Source organism: Pygocentrus nattereri, chromosome 8, assembly GCF_015220715.1.
Source record: "Pygocentrus nattereri isolate fPygNat1 chromosome 8, fPygNat1.pri, whole genome shotgun sequence".
In the NCBI taxonomy this organism is placed as follows: Eukaryota; Metazoa; Chordata; class Actinopteri; order Characiformes; family Serrasalmidae; genus Pygocentrus; species Pygocentrus nattereri.
In genome coordinates, this window is record NC_051218.1 from 1,491,980 (window position 1) to 1,511,243 (window position 19,264).

The 19,264-nt window shown below is 40.0% G+C and overlaps 1 protein-coding gene across 1 annotated transcript in view; it reads right to left on the minus strand.

Moving 5' to 3' along the window:
• syt9b (synaptotagmin IXb) overlaps positions 1-19,264 on the minus strand; it is a 76,616-nt gene that overhangs the window by 32,059 nt on the left and 25,293 nt on the right. The window contains exon 3 of the mRNA XM_017681707.2: positions 17,889-18,435. Coding sequence (XP_017537196.1) covers positions 17,889-18,435 — 547 coding nt within the window. The remainder of the gene's footprint in view (positions 1-17,888; positions 18,436-19,264) is intronic.

The window sequence follows — 19,264 nt, forward strand, 5'->3', positions numbered from 1 at the left end:
AGTAACAGTAGTTATTACTTGCTGTTCTCCTCACTGCTTGCAGCAGCGTCAGTTTCAATCCGGCTTTTGTTACAGAAAAACCTCCAGTCCTCAGACAGAATGAAGCACTATGTACAGTAAATGGGTTTAAGGGAAAGGGGCAAAACTAGAAACAGCTCATTTATATTTAGTTGTCAACTAATCCAGCTGAGGCCACATGAAAGGCTTATTATTTAAAGCCATGTTGAGCCTGACTCAAGACTCAACTCCGACTTGTGCCCCAAAGACTCGTACGAAGCGATTTACCGGCCTTCATACTTTCACCAGCACAGCTGCCGCTTCAAACTCAGACGTGTCTGATGGACAGGAGAGTGTAAAATACTGGTGTAATGTCACATGTGACTCATTCTCCCTGGTTTAACGCTCTCTCTCTAAACTGGAACATATTCTGTCCTGACTAGAGTCAACAGATGCAACAGGCTAGCAAGCTTTAGTAATATTTAGAGACACGTCTTCAATTTAAATCCCTAAAAATGAACATCCAAAGTAGAAAACTGTCACTTCAATGTCTGTTATGAGCCTCAAATGTCCGTTTTAACCTAGAAAGCTGCTATGAATTACAAATATTAAATATTTGACCATTTAACCCTCAACCAACATTGAAATATCTTTACTCGTCTGGCAGAAATCAGCATTATCTGACATCTGAAACCTGTAACAGACATTCCAGTGAAATCCTTCACTTTGGATGTGACAGTTTGGATACCGAATCATTCCGTAAAGTCTTGGGTTACTACACGACTTCTAAAGTCTAAGCAGTATTGGGGATATTGGATCACGCACTACTCAACTTTGAAGCTGTTGCTGAACCACATGGTACACGCTGAACTCGAGCGAACTCAAATGAGCTCCTGCATTCTCCCACTACAAGGAGGCCCAAATAAACAAACATCGAGCTGCTGTTTTCTTTGCCGTTTGCACGGACACAGTAAAGAAGCAGCATGTAAACACGTTTGTGAGACTCGTGGATTTAAAAATGCGATCCGTCTGGTTTTATTTAGAGTTTTAAATGTACATAAACTCGACTTGTGCTTGTGCCTTAAGCTCATTAACAAGCTTCGCTCCACACGAGACGTTTCGCCGTTTTTCTTTGTTTATTTGCTCTATTTTCTTCTTTCATGCTCTCATCTTCCCTCGGCTGTTGCAGGAATCATCAGTCGTTGATCGGTTTACACTAATAAATTACGCTCGGAGTCAAAAGTCGGGTCGGGACGAAAAAATCAAACATGTTCTTCTCTGAAACGGGAGGCCAATCGGGAGACCAAAAATCTGAGTCTGCACCCCTCACACATGATTCGATTCTCTGACTCTGCCTGACTCAAAACATCTGCAGCCTAGAGTCAAGAGGCTTTTATTGTCATTCCGTCTGTGTACAAGTACCCAGTGGAGAGAAGTTGCGCTCCTCCAGGAACATCACGGTGCAACAAGGAACAAAATCTACAAAGTAGTGCAAACAAAAAATTAAGATAGAAACAATATAAAGATAATAAATATGAGAAATCCATCCATTTTCTAAGCCGCTTCTCCGTCAGGGTCGCGGGGGGAAGCTGGAGCCTATCCCAGCAGTCTTCGGGCGGAAGGCAGGATACACCCTGGACAGGTCGCCAGTCCGTTGCAGGGCAGACAGACAGACACAGACAGTCACTCACACCCAGGGGCAATTTAGCACGTCCAATTGGCCTGACTGCATGTCTTTGGACTGTGGGAGGAAACCGGAGAACCCGGAGGAAACTCACGCAGACACGGGGAGAACATGCAGACTCCACACAGAGAGGACCCTGGCCACCCGGCCGGGGAATCGAACCCAGGCCCTCCTCGCTGTGAGGCGACAGCGCTACCCACCACGCCACCGTGCCGCCCAAATATGAGAAATGAAAACAGATATTAGACACTGTAAACAGACAGGACAGTGCAGCACTGGCACAGCACACATTTCTGGACATGAGCTGACCAGCACAGAATTGGCCAGAAGGAATTGGCCAGTGGTGTAGTAAAGGAAAATATTAGCCATTATTTTTCCACGTGACAACTGAGATGTGAAGCGATGAGGCAGACGCATGCGCTGAGAAAAGCAAGATTTATTCTGGGCAAATCCAGGGTCATGGTCCAAACAGTCCAGGGTCACAGAGCCAACACAGAGATAAGGTGGGACGGACATGACGAAGCAACACAGAACACAAATCCAAACACTTCCGACTCTACATACACATCAAACGTATCCAACAAAGACCAACGAAAACAAGGTGGAAAACACAGGGCTTAAAGCACAAGATGACAAGGGACAGGTGGAAAACAGGTGGGAACAATCAGGGCGGAGTAACGAAACAAGGGGACTGGACTGGGAATATAAACGCAACAAATGCACGTGGAAGATCAAAACAACACGAACACATGGACAGGACTGGGAGGGATGAATAAAAACAGAATACAATGATTTGCAAATCCTTTTCAACCCATATTCAATTGAATATGATTGGCCCCTCCCAGTCCTGTCCATGTGTTCATGTTTTGGTTTAGCCCCCTTGTTTCATGACTCCGCCCCTGATTGTCTCCACCTGTTTTCCACCTGTCCCTCGTTTTCCATGTGTCTTTAAGCCCTGTGTTTGCCCTTTGCTGGTTGTCTGAACTGTTATATGCTGTGCTCGTGTTATCTGCTGTTGTTTGTACTCATCTATGTACTGTTGCTTGTTCTGTTGGATTCTGGTGTCTGTCATGTCTGCCCCCCAATCTACCCGTATTGGCTCTATGACCCTGGACTCGGACTATGTCTCGGCCCTGATTTTGGATTTGCCCTTTATAAATCTCGCTTATCTCAGCACATGCATCCGCCTCCTCGCTCCATGTCACAGGGACGCTCCCTTTATACCCAATCATGACACTCACCTGTTTCCAATTAACCTGTTCACCTGTGGAATGTTCCAAACATTGAGCATTCCTCAACTTTCCCAGTCTTTTGTTACCCCTGTCCCAACTTCTTTGGAACGTGTTGCAGGCATCAAATTCAAAATGAGTGAATATTTGCGAAAAACAACAAAGTTTAAATCTTGTCTTTGTAGTGGATTCAGTTGAATACAGGTTGAAAAGGATGTGCAAATCATCGTATTCTGTTTTATTTATGTTTTACACAACGTCCCAACTTCACTGGAATTGGGGTTGTAAATGCCTGACTGGCATGTGCTCATGGTTTTTTGACTCCACCTGGCTCTCAGCATAAACATGGTTAAAACATTGAACATGCGTAGTCTCAACATTGCAGCTACAGCTGTTGTTGAGCTTTCCACTACAGTGGCCACACCCCTTACCCCACCTGCTCCACTGAGACACCTATTGACAGCAGTGGTCATTCGCATACAAAATCAACACCCAGAAAAGGTCTCTTTCTTGACACTTGTGAACAACAGGGTGAAACACAACATATAAAGACAGAATCAAGGAGTTATTTGTTTCATACTCTTCAGTTTTATTTCAATGAGCACAGCGAAATATATTAACTGAAAAAGCCAAATATCTTGCCTTTTGTCACGATTGGTTCCTCCCACTGCCCCACGTGCCTTGTTTACCTTCTGGTCTAGTCCCCGTGCTTTTTGTTTTGATTCCCAGTCCAGCCCCTTGTTTTGTGACTCCGCCCCTGATTGTTTCCACCTGTGTCTTGTTATCCCTTGTGTTATATAAGCCCCGTGTTTGCCCTGGTCTGTGTCGGTCTTTGTCTGTTTGATGTGTTTGACGTGCTGTCTGTATGTTTGTTTGAGGTTCTGTTTCTTTCGTTGTGTCCGTCCCACCTTATCTCTATGTCGGCTATTTGAACCTGGACTGTTTCGACATCATCGCTCCACGTCACACCTTTAAAGACCAGCAGGACTTGTCACTCCATATCATAGAGTATCAAAGGGAAGGAAGGAACCGAATGATTTAAATGATAATGAAATGTGTTGCTTATGTGAACTAATGGCTGAGATTGCCGTCGGTTATCTAGTCTACAATAAGCAATGCAGAGACTTAGATGTGGCCTGATAAGCATCTGAACCTCCTGTCTAGACAGCGCGCAATCATACTGAGTGTTCGCTTCAGATTGGAAGATTTATACAGCCTACTGGTGCGGCAAATGATCGTTCACGCATATGAACAAGCAAAACTAATCAGGTAAGAAAGAAAAGCAAATTAAATTTGAATCTCTCACCCTGTTTCCATGTTTCCCAGGTGCAATATTGAAAACGGATATGCTTTGAAGGATGTAAACATTGTTCTACCGTCTTAACAAAGATAACAATGAGCACTCGGCGCACCCGATGACACGAAATCACGTAAAAGTGCAGATGACTTTCAATGTCTGTGCTATTATTTCCTAAAAATATGTCATTATATTTCTCAGCATTCATGGGAGGGGAAACAGAGGTGAGACTTCCTGATAGCTTATTCCGAAGCACAAAATCATCATGATTGACCTTTTTCTCTTCCGGATTAGAGATGCTTCAATCTTTCTCCCTCTCTCTCCCTCGTTGACTCCAGCTGAGAGAAATGGATTGCCCTTTACATACATTAACCGGCTTGTGTTTTATTTATAGGTGGCCCGGAGATGAACAGACTGACCTAACATCATCATTCACAACGACTGGGATACACCATAATAATAAAGACGGTAAAGGCAGGTTGATAAAGTTTTGATTCAATTGTATTTTACAGCTGAATTTCATGCATCTAGTCTAGCGCTGCGTAACGTTTTAATACAATTTGCTCAACGTCTACTTACAGATGACCGTTCTAATTAAAAGTTCTATCGCTGTTCCAACAGTCTATGCACCAAATACTAAGAAAATAAGCAATATGGCAAAAGTATGTGGACACCATGTGCTTTTCACATATCCCATTAAAACAACATGGGCATTAAAATAGAGTTGCCTTGACTCTCTACTTATCTGGGAAGCCTTTCTACAAGATTAAGTGTCAGTCAAAGGATCATTTTTATCATTTTTATAAGGGCTGTCCCCAAACTGTTGCCACCAAGTTGGAAGCATATAGCTGCTAAGCTAAGGGCCTGAGCTCCAGACCGTGATCCCTTCTCCAGCAGTGCTTGACTGCCCCACTCTTTAAGTTTGTGTGGTCTACCACTTTGTGGCTGAGTTGTTGTTGCTCCTAGATGCTTCCCTTACACAATAATAGCACTTACAGTTGTCTGGGGCAGATCTAGCAAGACAGAAATGTCATGAATCGTATTACAGGGCCACATTTAAGGTCACTGAGCTGTTCAGCACAACCAGTTCTACTGATATTGTTTGTCTATGGAGACCGCATGCCTATGTTTGATTTTATGCACCTGGTAGTGTCCATAAACCAACTAGTGGGGGGCGCCCACATATTTTTCACCATATAGTGCATGATAAATGGTATAAATTACTTTAGTAAGTGCATTTACATGCACTTAATAATCCAATAACTGCAAAAAATCGGATTTTGTCAGCAATCTGATCGTGTTTACATGCACTTGAGCAATCAGATAATGGGGAAACTCTGAGTCTACATGAGTCAGGCATTGATCAGATTGCTGCTTTGCAACTGGCCAATAAACTCACAGAATAAGACGACATAAACTTCATGCAACTTTCTTTTTATGTCCCCCAATTGACCTGTAATAACGAAAATACGTTGTCTAGAAGATGTTTCACACATGCATGGACTGAGAAATCCGAATCAGAGTTTACATGCACTGAGAAATCTGATTACTGAGCTAAAATCCAGCCTCTTTATTCTATTAATTGGATTTCTAGAACTTATTCTGATCTTACATGACCATTTTAATAATCAGATAACTACAGAAATCTGGACTGGAGCACTGATGCAATAAAATGTAAAAAAAAAAAGTAAAAAAAAAAAAAAACAAACAAACAAAAAAAAAACTCAGAAACTTGAACAAAGACTAAGAGACCATTTCTGAGGGAGGTCCTTCAAAGAGATACCAAAGTAAGCTAAGCCTCAAATGAGACATAAAAAAGGACAATTTTACAATTTGCATAGTTGTATTTTCCATCAAGACGCTTCACTTTCACATACTTTAGCGGCTCCACGGTTTAACCCAGAGGAACACCGAACAGGCCCTCAACTCCAAATTCCATCCACTTTTTTTGATCGCTGGCAGTTAACCGAACAATCTGTCAAACGTATCCGAGGTAAAGGAAAGGCGGGATACCTTCAGTACCCATCTATCAAGGACTGAGAATGGAGTCTGCCTGCTCTAGCTTCTCCCTCTAAAGTTTAGATGGAGTTAAATGAAAGGGATTAGAGGTAGTGATACATGAAAAACAAGAAGAAACATTCTAAAAGTTCTAATTTGAACGGTCGACAAAGAATAAGTGTGGAAACTCTGGGGGAATGACAAAATCCTTCTTTTTCTTGAGAGCAGCTCCAGCAGATAAAACCTTTCGCCCACTCGTCTTGGTGTCAGAGTCCTTCACTTTGATTCTGTACATGCAACTACACATTTAATCATCTATATTTTAATAGAAGGTTACCAGCCCCCGACTCCATATGAGATGTTAAATATACAATCAGGGCTGTGGAAAATGATTTATGTATTTACGTATGTACAGCTGGCCCCTCGTCTCATGTCCCCAGAGATGCGGCCTACATATGAGGCTGGAAAGGCCTGTGATGCCTCTGTTGATGTCACTTTGAAGCAGACCCACAGTATCCACAGTGAGATCATGCTACCTCTCGAGGAAACCCCCCACTTTCAAACACAGACTCAGTCAAACTTTACAGAAATATAGGAGCAAGAAAAGTCACATTAAAATCTCTTACACAATTCACTTATGGTGACATAAGAGGATGACACTCATTGGGATAAAAGGACAAGATACAACACTCTTCATAAAGGGGGCCTTTTATGGTCAATAAAGCCTATGTCTGGTCAGGGCGTGTGCCATTGTGCCGATCTTCACAACACAGAATCCTGCTGCCTCTGACAGATCTGCAATATCACCATCAAGAACTTACATAGGCAAAGCAGTGCAGAAGCCACTGCTGTAGCAATACAGACAAATAAAAAACACTGTGTCACACTTTCTAAACCTCAAAAAAAATGTTTTAATGTACATTTACAGTTTGCATCAATTTACTGGGAAAAAATAATAAAACAAAAATGTATAACTTTTGCAGAAATGTTGTTTTATTTTTTATTTTTTCCAGTTTGTTAAATCCTGGCATTCCGCCCAATGACTGCTGGGATAAGCTTCAATTTCCCCTGCGACCCAGGAGGATAAATGGCTTAGAAAAGTGTGTGTGTGTGTGTGTGTGTGCGCGCTATATTTTGTAAATATGCAGTAGATAGATAAATGAAGTTGGGACGTTGTGTAAAACATAAATAAAAACAGAAAACGCTCATTTGCAAATCCTTTTCAACCATATATTCAATTGAACACACTACAAAGACGAGATATTTAATGTTCAAACGGATAAACTTTATTGTTTTTTGCAAATATTCACTCATTTTGATGCCTGCAACACGTTCCAGAGAAGTTGGGACAGGGGCGTGTTTCCCACTGTGTTACATCACCTTTCCTTTAACACTCAATCAGCGTTTGGGAACTGAGGACACTGATTGTTGAAGCTTTGTAGGTGGAATTCTTTCCCATTCCTGCTTGATGTCCAGCTTCAGCTGCTCAGCAGTCCGGGGGCTCCGCTGTCGTATTTTGAGCTTCATAATGTGCCACACTGGCTTTTGATCTTTGCTCTGAAAACAATCCGGACAGTCCTTTTCCTCTTTGGCCCGGAGGACACGACGTCCATGATTTTCTGTCTTGCTGCTTACCTGCAGAGATTTCTCCAGATTCTCTGACTCTTTTGATGATATTATGGACTGTAGATGATGAAATCCCTAAATTCCTGCAGTTGCACGTTGAGAAACGTTGTTCTTAAACTGTTGGACTATTTGCTCACGCAGTTGTTCACTAAGTGGTGAACCTCGCCCGTCCTTGCTTGTGAACAACTGAGCCTTTCAGTGATGCTCCCTTTATACCCAATCATGACACTCACCTGTTTCCAATTAACCTGTTCACCTGTGGAATGTTCCAAACAGGTGTTTTTTGAGCATTCCTCAACTTTCCCAGTCTTTTGTTGCCCCTGTCCCAACTTCTTTGGAACGTGTTGCAGGCATCAAATTCAAAATGAGTGAAAATTTGCAAAAAACAATAAAGTTTATCTGTTTGAACATTAAATATCTCGTCTTTGTAGTGGATTCAGTTGAATATTGGTTGAAAAGGATTTGCAAATCATCGTCTTCTGTTTTTATTTATGTTTTACACAACGTCCCAACTTCACTAGAATTGGGGTTATAGATAGATAGATAGATAGATAGATAGATAGATAGATAGTATTGTCATTAGCCAATATACAGATGCATAAAAGTAAAGATTTATAATGAAATATAATAAAACAATTGTAAAATCTAATTTGCAGAATGAAAATAAGTAAGTAGAATCACAAAAATATGCAGGCCACAATGCAGTGGTGCATGTCAAGTCCAGTGAATGAACTGAGTGACTAAACACTGTAAACAATAACATATGTAAATAGATGTATATGCATGGGTGTATAAACAAAGTGGCAGTGCAATATGTAATATTTATGTATGTATAAACAAAGTTGCAGTGCAATATGTAATATTTATGTATGTATAAACAAAGTGGCAGTGAAATATGTAATATTTATGTATGTATAAACAAAGTTGCAGTGCAATATGTAATATTTATGTATGTATAAACCAAGTGGCAGTGCAATATGTAATATATATGTATGTATAAACAAAGTGGCAGTGCAATATGTAATATTTATGTATGTATAAACAAAGTGGCAGTGCAATATGTAATATTTATGTATGTATAAACAAAGTTGCGGTGCAATATGTAATATTTATGTATGTATAAACAAAGTTGCAGTGCAATATGTAATATTTATGGATGTATAAACAAAGTGGCAGTGCAATATGTAATATTTATGGATGTATAAACAAAGTGTCAGTGCAATATGTAATATTTATGGGTGTATAAACAAAGTGTCAGTGCAATATGTAATATTTATGTATGTATAAACAAAGTGTCAGTGCAATATGTAATATTTATGGATGTATAAACAAAGTGGCAGTGCAATATGTAATATTTATGGATGTATAAACAAAGTTGCAGTGCAATATGTAATATTTATGGGTGTATAAACAAAGTGTCAGTGCAATATGTAATATTTATGTATGTATAAACAAAGTGTCAGTGCAATATGTAATATTTATGTATGTATAAACAAAGTTGCAGTGCAATATGTAATATTTATGTATGTATAAACCAAGTGGCAGTGCAATATGTAATATTTATGTATGTATAAACAAAGTGGCAGTGCAATATGTAATATTTATGTATGTATAAACAAAGTTGCGGTGCAATATGTAATATTTATGTATGTATAAACAAAGTTGCAGTGCAATATGTAATATTTATGGATGTATAAACAAAGTGGCAGTGCAATATGTAATATTTATGGGTGTATAAACAAAGTGTCAGTGCAATATGTAATATTTATGTATGTATAAACAAAGTGGCAGTGCAATATGTAATATTTATGGATGTATAAACAAAGTGGCAGTGCAATATGTAATATTTATGTATGTATAAACAAAGTGGCAGTGCAATATGTAATATTTATGGATGTATAAACCAAGTGGCAGTGCAATATGTAATATTTATGTATGTATAAACAAAGTGGCAGTGCAATATGTAATATTTATGGATGTATAAACAAAGTGGCAGTGCAATATGTAATATTTATGTATGTATAAACAAAGTTGCGGTGCAATATGTAATATTTATGTATGTATAAACAAAGTTGCAGTGCAATATGTAATATTTATGGATGTATAAACAAAGTGGCAGTGCAATATGTAATATTTATGGATGTATAAACAAAGTTGCAGTGCAATATGTAATATTTATGGATGTATAAACAAAGTTGCAGTGCAATATGTAATATTTATGGGTGTATAAACAAAGTGTCAGTGCAATATGTAATATTTATGTATGTATAAACAAAGTGTCAGTGCAATATGTAATATTTATGTATGTATAAACAAAGTGGCAGTGCAATATGTAATATTTATGTATGTATAAACAAAGTGGCAGTGCAATATGTAATATTTATGGATGTATAAACAAAGTGGCAGTGCAATATGTAATATTTATGTATGTATAAACAAAGTTGCAGTGCAATATGTAATATTTAGGGACGTAAAAAGTGGCGGTGCAATGTGTAATATTTATAGATATTTATAGATAGCAGTGCCACATTAAACATCTTTGTTGAAGAGCATTAACAAAATGTGATTTGTTCAAATTTTTGCATACAACTGTGTATCTAAGCAACACACAGTGCACAGCTTCAGTGCTGGTCCTGAGATATCTGTGATGCATGATTCAATACACAAATAACACTCCAAAGAACGCTCTGCATAATCAGTCCAATGATATGCTTGCAAGTACAATACTTTTCATTTTTGCTATAAATACATTTGGAAACAATGATTGCAATTTAAAGCTTTATGCAGTATGAACAAAGTAACACATTTTAAGTAGCATAACATGTTAGATTGCCAGTGCAGAAGAGTCTCAGGTCTAGTGTGCTTAGTGCACTATGATTAAAAACTTGACCAGTCATAAACACACACACTTATTTTGGACTTCAGATGATAAGCTAAACAAATGTAAGACACCATTACGACTCTAAATATAGTTCAGGGTCTTGTTTGTCGTATTTTTCACTTCATAACATGACAAGTGTTTTCAATGGGGGCCTGGACTGCAGGCAGGTCAGTTTAGCACCGGGGCCCTTTTTCTATGGAGCCATGCTGTTGTAATCATGTGGTTTGACATTGTCTTGCTGAAGTAAACAAGGCCTTCCATGAATCAGGCATCTGGATGGCTGCATATGATGCTGCAAAACCTGCATATATTCTTCAGCATTACTGGTGCCTTCACAGATATGCTTTTCACCCGCTGACAATAAGCTGGACGGTCCCTCTCCTGTTTAGCTCGGAGGACAAGGCATCCGTGATTTCCAAAAGGAATTTAATATTTTTATTCATCGGACCACATGACACTTTTCTACTTCTCTTAAGTCCATTTTAAATAAGCTCTGGCCCAGAGAAGGCGGCAGCGTTTCCAGATTCTCTTTATATATGCTTTCTTAATTGCATGGTAGGGTTTTAACTTGCATTTGTGTATGACAACCTGTATTCACATACACTGGTTATCAGAAATGTTACTGATCCCATGCTGTGATTTCCGCTATGGATTCATGTCTGTTTTAAAGCAGTGCCACCTGAAGGTCCGAGGATCATGGCCAGCTCTAATTGGTTACTCAGCATTGTCCCTTGTATACAGAGATTTCTCTGGATTCTCAGAATTTTTAATTACATTATGTACCATAGAAGATGAAATACCCAAGTTCTTTGCTATTATACATTGAGAAATGTCAATCTGGAATCGTTGCACTATTTCACAAAGTGGTGAACCCCTCCACCTCTAAAAGACGTAGCCTCTCTGGGATGCTCTTTATATACCCAACCATCTTATTGACCTCCTACCAATTAAACTAATTAATTGTGAGATGTTCTGCCAGGTGTTTTTAGCATTACACAACCTTACCAGTCTTTTGTTGCCCCTGTCCTAACTTTTATTCTTATATACATTTTATTCCTATAGACACAGTATAACACATAGAGCTCATAGAAAGTGTTACTCTGTATGTTAAAAGCAAAATACAGAGTAATGTCTGTTTGACCACGAATCTAAAAGACTATTTCTAAGACTATTTTATCCACAAAGTATGACCCACTCTGATATGCATGCCTTCCCGATTTGATTGTATGCACCCTCTCTAAAATTGGTCACCATAGATTATATCCACCCAATCCTGCCTCAGTCTAAGTTTACTTATTCTTGGATATTAATTGTATTGATTGTACTTTATTCAAGTAGAAATGCTGCATACATTTGCATCAAGCTTAGAACAATTCATGGGGCAGTTCACATAAACCCGAAGGTCAGTTACAGTTGCATTCCGAGATACCTAAAAAGTCTGAAACCTGAAAACCTGACTATCAGTCTTATTTGAGGGCATCTGAAAGAGACAAGAGTGGGTGCAGTGTTCCTTTGGGAATCGTATAAGACAGTAATCAGGTTTGTCTGGAGCCAGACGCTGCCCTGGAGGTTGCACATCTGTGTGAACGCCATACATCTCTAAAACTGCGCCTTCCAGTCAAGGCAAGGCCTGTCTTGCCACATCACATGAAGGTCACTTCAACATGAGCCTCCTAGTGCCGTCATTAACTATGCACACAAAGTATATTTTTATGTTCTGACTCTGAAAGCATAAAACAGGTCTGTGGAGATGGATATTAATCTTCATATGTCTCGGAGTTGAACTGAGTTGAGCAAGTTCAGCCCACACCAGAGGAGCCCAGACATTTCAGTGAAAGTACTGGTACATCAATGAAATAATGACTTGGGTAGAAATTGAATTAATTTAAATAAAAACGCATCCAAAAACTCATCCACCACCATTTCATACAGCAGCAGTCAAACTCTTTAGTACATCCTGCATCTGTCAGTACAGAAAGCGAAGTCTGTTAGACTCTAGACGCTAAAATATAATACTAAAGCTTTAAAGTAAGAAGAAGCAAAAGCATTTTAATTTGAGCTCACTTAAAGGGATACTCTGGTCTAAAACCAGTATTCAGTGTATTATTTGGGTTGTTAAACAGTGCTCTATATAGTGCAGCACTGCCTCCCTCAGCCTCATCGGTTTGACAGAATTCACAGCTTTGTATCCTTTTAGTGTTTTCAGCCACCAATTTTCTTTCACTACAACACCCAGCATGCATTACTCAAATGCACCTCTTCATACTGCGATAAATAAGTCCTACACTACTCATGTAGAGGCCACTAGTAATGACATACATGAAGGCTTACGAGCAGTAGCGTTAGCTGTCTGGCTTCAAGTGTTTGGCACAAACACACACATTTTCTAAACAGATTATCCTTCTGGGTCACGAGGGTTGCTGGAGTCTATCCCAGTGGTCTTTGGGAAGAAAGAAACACCCTGGACAGGTTTGGAAGGAAACCCACACTGACAACGTGCAAACTCCATAAGGACCCTGGTTACCTGACCAGGGAACTGAACCCAGGCCCTTCTTGCTATGAGGCAGCAGATGCTACCACTGCACCACAGTGCCACACCAGATGGGGCTTTCCTAATCTTTAAACCAGAAAATCTCAATCTCAGGACTCTTGTCGCACCACTTGTGGCACAACAGATGAAGCGATGGTTACGTGTGTGACGTGGAGCAATGAGGCGGACACATGCACTGAGAAAAGCGAGATTTACTGAGGGCAAATCCAGGGTCGTGGTCCGAACAGCCCAGGTTTGAATGGCCAACACGGAGAGATTGAGAGTCAGACATAACGGAAGAAACACAGGATCCAAACATTACACTTCAAACAGAACAAGCACATTCCAACACAAACAGCACATCTGACATCAAACAAGCCTACAAACAAAGACCAACACAGACCAGGGCAAACATGGGGCTAATATAACACAGGGATGATGAGGGACAGGGGGGAAACAGGTGGAATCAATCAGGGGCAGAGTCACGAAACAAGGGGGCAGGACTGAAAATCAAAACAAAGAAGCACCGGGAAGTGTAAACAACATGAGCACATGGACAGGACTGGGAGGGGCCAATCATGACAATCACGTCTTTCATTTTAGTTTCTTTAATTACGTGGCTTTCAGTCACTATCCAGCTCTGGTGCCTACAATTTCCTAATAAAGCTATGAATAATGCATTTGAAGCATGTTGGAAAAAGTGGGAAATACCAGTATTACTAGTCATAAATTACATATCGTTGCTGTGGGAAGAAAACCTTGTATCTCCATTTTTGGCATTTTTCAGTTTTTGACATAATTTGACAGTGTCTGTTACTCCTTACATTGTTTGCAAATTTTATGATGAGTGGCCTAAAAGAAATGACCCAAAATGACATGGGAAAAATTCTGGTTCCATTGACTTCCATTGAAAGTAAAGTAGGTTTTTTCCTTCTCCTGTAAAGTCACTATTTTGGAGATTTCCTTCCGACTCAGCGATATGCAAAGCTGTGTTCACAAGTGGGAAAACTGAGATCGTAGATTAAACACAAGTTTAACACGACCTCCACCTTTCTGTGAATGAAAAACGATAGCTTTGGTTAATGTGACTGTGAAAAATACCTAGTATAAAACACACCTAGTGCGCTTCTGTATGATTAATATGCTTTGAATACAGCAATTAAAAGCCAGGATATATTTTCTTCCATGTTTTCTTTTCCTTTCTGGTGGGCGTAACTTTCAACAAGCACCCGAACGGAGTGCAAGCGTGTTTAGTAGTTAACCATCTGGCACGTACAACCTTCTAATGAGCACTTGAAGGCAGCATAAGTCTCATCAAGAGCCTCAAGCAAGTCCAGAAATGGTTCAGATGACTTTCACTTTGAAGCCGTTTAGGTTTGACTGGCACATTCACTGAACAAACCTAGCTCTTATTAACAGCAGGCCCCTCAGAAACCCTGTATAGAGTGTCCTTTGCTTTTGGTTCATCCTAATTTGTCCTCTAAAGCAAGACACTTCTAACCACACCGAGTCAAGGGAGCCTCCTTTTATAACTCAATTAGCCTTCAAATATTCAAGTGTATGCAGCCTTGATGTTATCACGGAGGAATAACAGTGAAAGGTGCTCGCGTCCAAACAGTCCAATTACCATAATTTCATGGCCAATTAGCTCATCTTCATTTTTATTGCTTAAAGAGGATACTTCTGAAAACACCACGGTGCCTTGCTCTCTCATTGCATAATTATGAATGATGACACTAATGAAGAAATAATGAAGAAATAATCCGTTTTAAAGTTGCCTTCGCAACAGAACGACACTAACGAAGCTCTTACTCTTTTTCCTTCGCTCCACCACTCTCTCATTTTAGTTCCACGCTTAAAGTGTCGTCAGTTTAACGGCGGCGACCAAGGCAGTTGGGCCACCTCATTTCCTGTAATCAGGGCTGAAACACCCTTCTGGCACTCATATATCGAAATGCTTCACTTTTATCATATTACAATTTTTAATTTGACTAATAACTTGCCTTCAACAAGAGCTCCAGTAAAGAAGACTGGGATGGATTTCCAACAGAAGCTGATACACATAACCTGAGTACATCGCCACACCGTATACCTGTAATTGAAATCTGCACGATGCCACTGCGAGACGGCCGCTTTAGAGGGACGCCGCTCTGAGCTTCCCACTTTCTAGACAAAAACCATCAGCGCTTATCGATTTGAGAGGAAGAACTATGCTCAGGTGTCGGCTGGCTTTATTGCGGGGCTGAAATTCTTCCTCCAAAGGATTATTTGAAAGTCTGATGAGAAAACCGAGGCGACTTGGAACATCGTTTTTTTTGTTTGTTTTTTTTTTTATCTTTGATTAAATTAGACATTGATTATTTTGTTAGGCTGTCAAAATGCACAATTTTGTTTGTGGTTTTGCTCTGAGTTTGTTTAATTGAACCTGACAGTTCTATCGACGCACAAATTCCTCGCATTGATTTCCAATACGAGTCTGAGGCCAGCTCCTGTCTACCTGATACAGTAGCTCTACACAGGTGTAAGTGAGTGATCTGAGGCCATCAGCAATGCCGCTTGCTCATAGTCGATATCTGGTATACACATTCTTCTGTGGAGAATATGTTTTATTCCCCCAACTATAAATGTCTTGTTTTTTTCGATGTGCCTCCTGAGAGGCCACAGAGAGCTCCTGAAAAGGCTGATTTTCTGCTCTAAATTAAATCAGACAAAATTGCTCTCCTATATTATTCAGCGACTTAAAGTAAGGCAGCTCTGCTGTTTCATAATGAATGCGGTTATTAGTTGAGGAGGATATGATTCTCCATCAGTGGGCCAAGCTTGCATATTAATTATGCTTTTATAGAGTCTGACAAATGTACAGAAAGGCATGGCCTATTCAGTACTGGAATGGGTGATGTGACGATATTGTTATGAAATAAGCCATGTGGGCATTGTGGGCTTTATCAATATTTCCAAAACACTGGCCAACTTTTTCATTAACTCCTCTTTTAAGAGTAGCTGTAAAATGCAAATCGTATTTTCGAGGTCCCTCAGCTGAACCAGAAGTTTTGTCTTTATAGAATCTCAGCACAGATTCATACCATACACACCCACCCACACACATATACACACACACACACACACCCACCCACACACATATATATATATAAGTTTACTTTTAATGTAAGTCAATGGAACCAGAGATTTTTCAATTATTTTGGACTGTTTCTTTTGGGTCATCCTTCACGAAATTTACACACACACACACACACACACACACACACACACACACACACACACACACACACACACATTACATACATACACATATTATATATATATATATATATATATATATATATATATATATATATATATATATATGTGTGTGTGTGTGTGTGTGTGTGTGTGTGTGTGTGTGTGTGTGTGTGTACAGTACTGTGTGAAAGTTTTAGGCGTCTAAAAACGTTTTTAAATAGTTGAGCTCAGCAGTGAGTTTATCACAATATACATCAGAATAAAGTCGTATTCATAATTCAAATAAATATAAAAACAATGAAAAGTAACAAGAATTTCTCGGGTCCATATTTTTCCTGGACGCCTTCACAGCCGCCACAGAGACTCGTTAATATCATCAATGACATCATGAGCTCAATTTACTCAGCACTGATTGGTCAAACCAGGAGCTGCTTTTTAACTACATATAATACTGGGCTTCCTCGAGGAGAGGCTTGGAATATTCAATAATTTTGTTTATTCAAATATTTACACTTTTCTCAGCAAATAAATACAAACTACACAAATAAATAGATTTTGAAAATGTATCTTGGGTGCCTAAGACTTTCTTACAGTACTGTGTATATATATATATATATATATATATATATATATATATATATATATATATATATATATATATATATATATAATGTGTGTGTATTTGTAATAATCAAACCTACCCGAGTGAATTTCCATTCCATGCCAAATGGCCTTCAATTACAGACGGCACAATACCACTTACATTAAAAGTATGTTTTTGCTTATCCTGTAACGTTACTAAATATCAACCAAATATCTATTAAATGCACGTGAACTCGAAGTTGAGTGTGGAGGATTCTGTTAAATCTTTCTCTAACCCTAAACCTAACTCTAGACCTACCCACAAGGCAAAACCTACACCTACTCCTAATCCTAACGCTAAATATAATGTTGTTCATAATCACATGAGTATCACTAGTTTGTTGTTAACATGTCAAGTACCTGTAGATCACCTATAGGGGACCATCCAAATAAAGTGTGACCCACTTTTTCTTTTCTGAGACTGAAACACTTCTCTAAACCTCAACCAACACCAATATAGAACCTTCACGTAACGTAAAGTTCTGGACCTAGAACTGTACATCTAAGCCAAGAATGCTTAAGTATAGACTGAGCGCTGAGAACACCATCACATGAGTTACACTGCAGTCCTTGTATGTCACGGCTCCTGTAGACTTAAACTCTCCTCTACATTAAACAAGCCTCATTCAACTCTTCACATAATTTGAAGGGCCTGAACTGAATCCAGAGTGTTGGAAGAGGGAAAACGCAAATCTCTACAGAGCTGTAACCCAGAAAGAACCCAGTTTGACACACCTGGACTAGAGACTGAGGAAATGTCTTACCGCAGTAACGTAGAGAATATCTCTGCAGAGTTTAGTTTCCCTGGGGAAGTCAGGCAGGTCCAAGAAGTTGTCCACCACCACCTGTCCAATCAGGTCGTGGCGGGAGAAGCGGTCGAAGTCGTAGACGCTGAAGTGCAGTTTGCGTGTGTGCAGCTCGGCGTAGGCCACAGGAAACAGGAACACCTCGTCAAACACGGGGTTCAGAGTCTTGCGGTGCACTTTGGTCTGATGCTTGGTCTTGCGTTCAGGCAGAAGGTAAATTTTCACATATGGATCTGAGGTCCCTGAGAAGTCCTTGGCAGGCAGATCCTCAGCCTTGTGGATCTTCACGATCAGCTGCTCCAGGTCGCAGTCATACTTGAGGATGAAATGGAGTCGTCCACAGCTGTCTGCTCGCCGACCGTCGTCCGTGTCCACGGAACGCTGCTTGTAGAGCTCCGGTTTGATCCGGCCAAGACCCGGACCGGACAGGGACTCCTGCCGCTGGAACTGAGCCGGGTTGAAGTCAGGGTTGGACAGGTTCATCTGCCTCCTGATGGAGTTATGTCTTCAGCAAGAAAACCAACAGCAGGAGCGTAAATCTCTGATCTCACGATCATGTGATAATGATTCTTTAGGAAACAGTTAAATGCATCATGAACTATCAAGTTTCCTTTGGGATCAATAAAGTATCTATCTATCTATCTATCTATCTATCTATCTATCTATCTATCTATCTATCTATCTATCTATCTATCTATCTATCTATCTATCTGTCTGTCTGTCTGTCTGTCTGTCTGTCTGTCTGTCTATCAGTCAGTCAGTCTATCTGTCTCAGTCAGTCAGTCTATCCGTCAGTCAGTCTATCTGTCTCAGTCAGTCAGTCTATCCGTCAGTCAGTCAGTCTATCTGTCTCAGTCAGTCAGTCTATCCGTCAGTCAGTCTATCTGTCTCAGTCAGTCAGTCTATCCGTCAGTCAGTCTATCTGTCTCAGTCAGTCTATCAGTCAGTCAGTCAGTCAGTCTATCTGTCTCAGTCAGTCAGTCAGTCAGTCAGTCAGTCTATCTGTCTCAGTCAGTCAGTCAGTCAGTCTGTCTATCTGTCTCAGTCAGTCAGTCAGTCTGTCTATCTGTCTCAGTCAGTCAGTCAGTCTGTCTATCTGTCTCAGTCAGTCAGTCAGTCAGTCTGTCTGTCTGTCTGTCTGTCTGTCTGTCTGTCTGTCTGTCTGTCTATCTATCTATCTATCTAGTTCACCATAATCCACTTCAGTCATGATCTAGGGCAGAGGTTGACAACATGTGACTCTTTCACTGCCCTCTTGTGGCTCCACAGCAGAATTAGATTTGTAGGTAAAAGTAAAATAAAATAAAGCTCTGCTGATCGTTCAACAGTTTTAA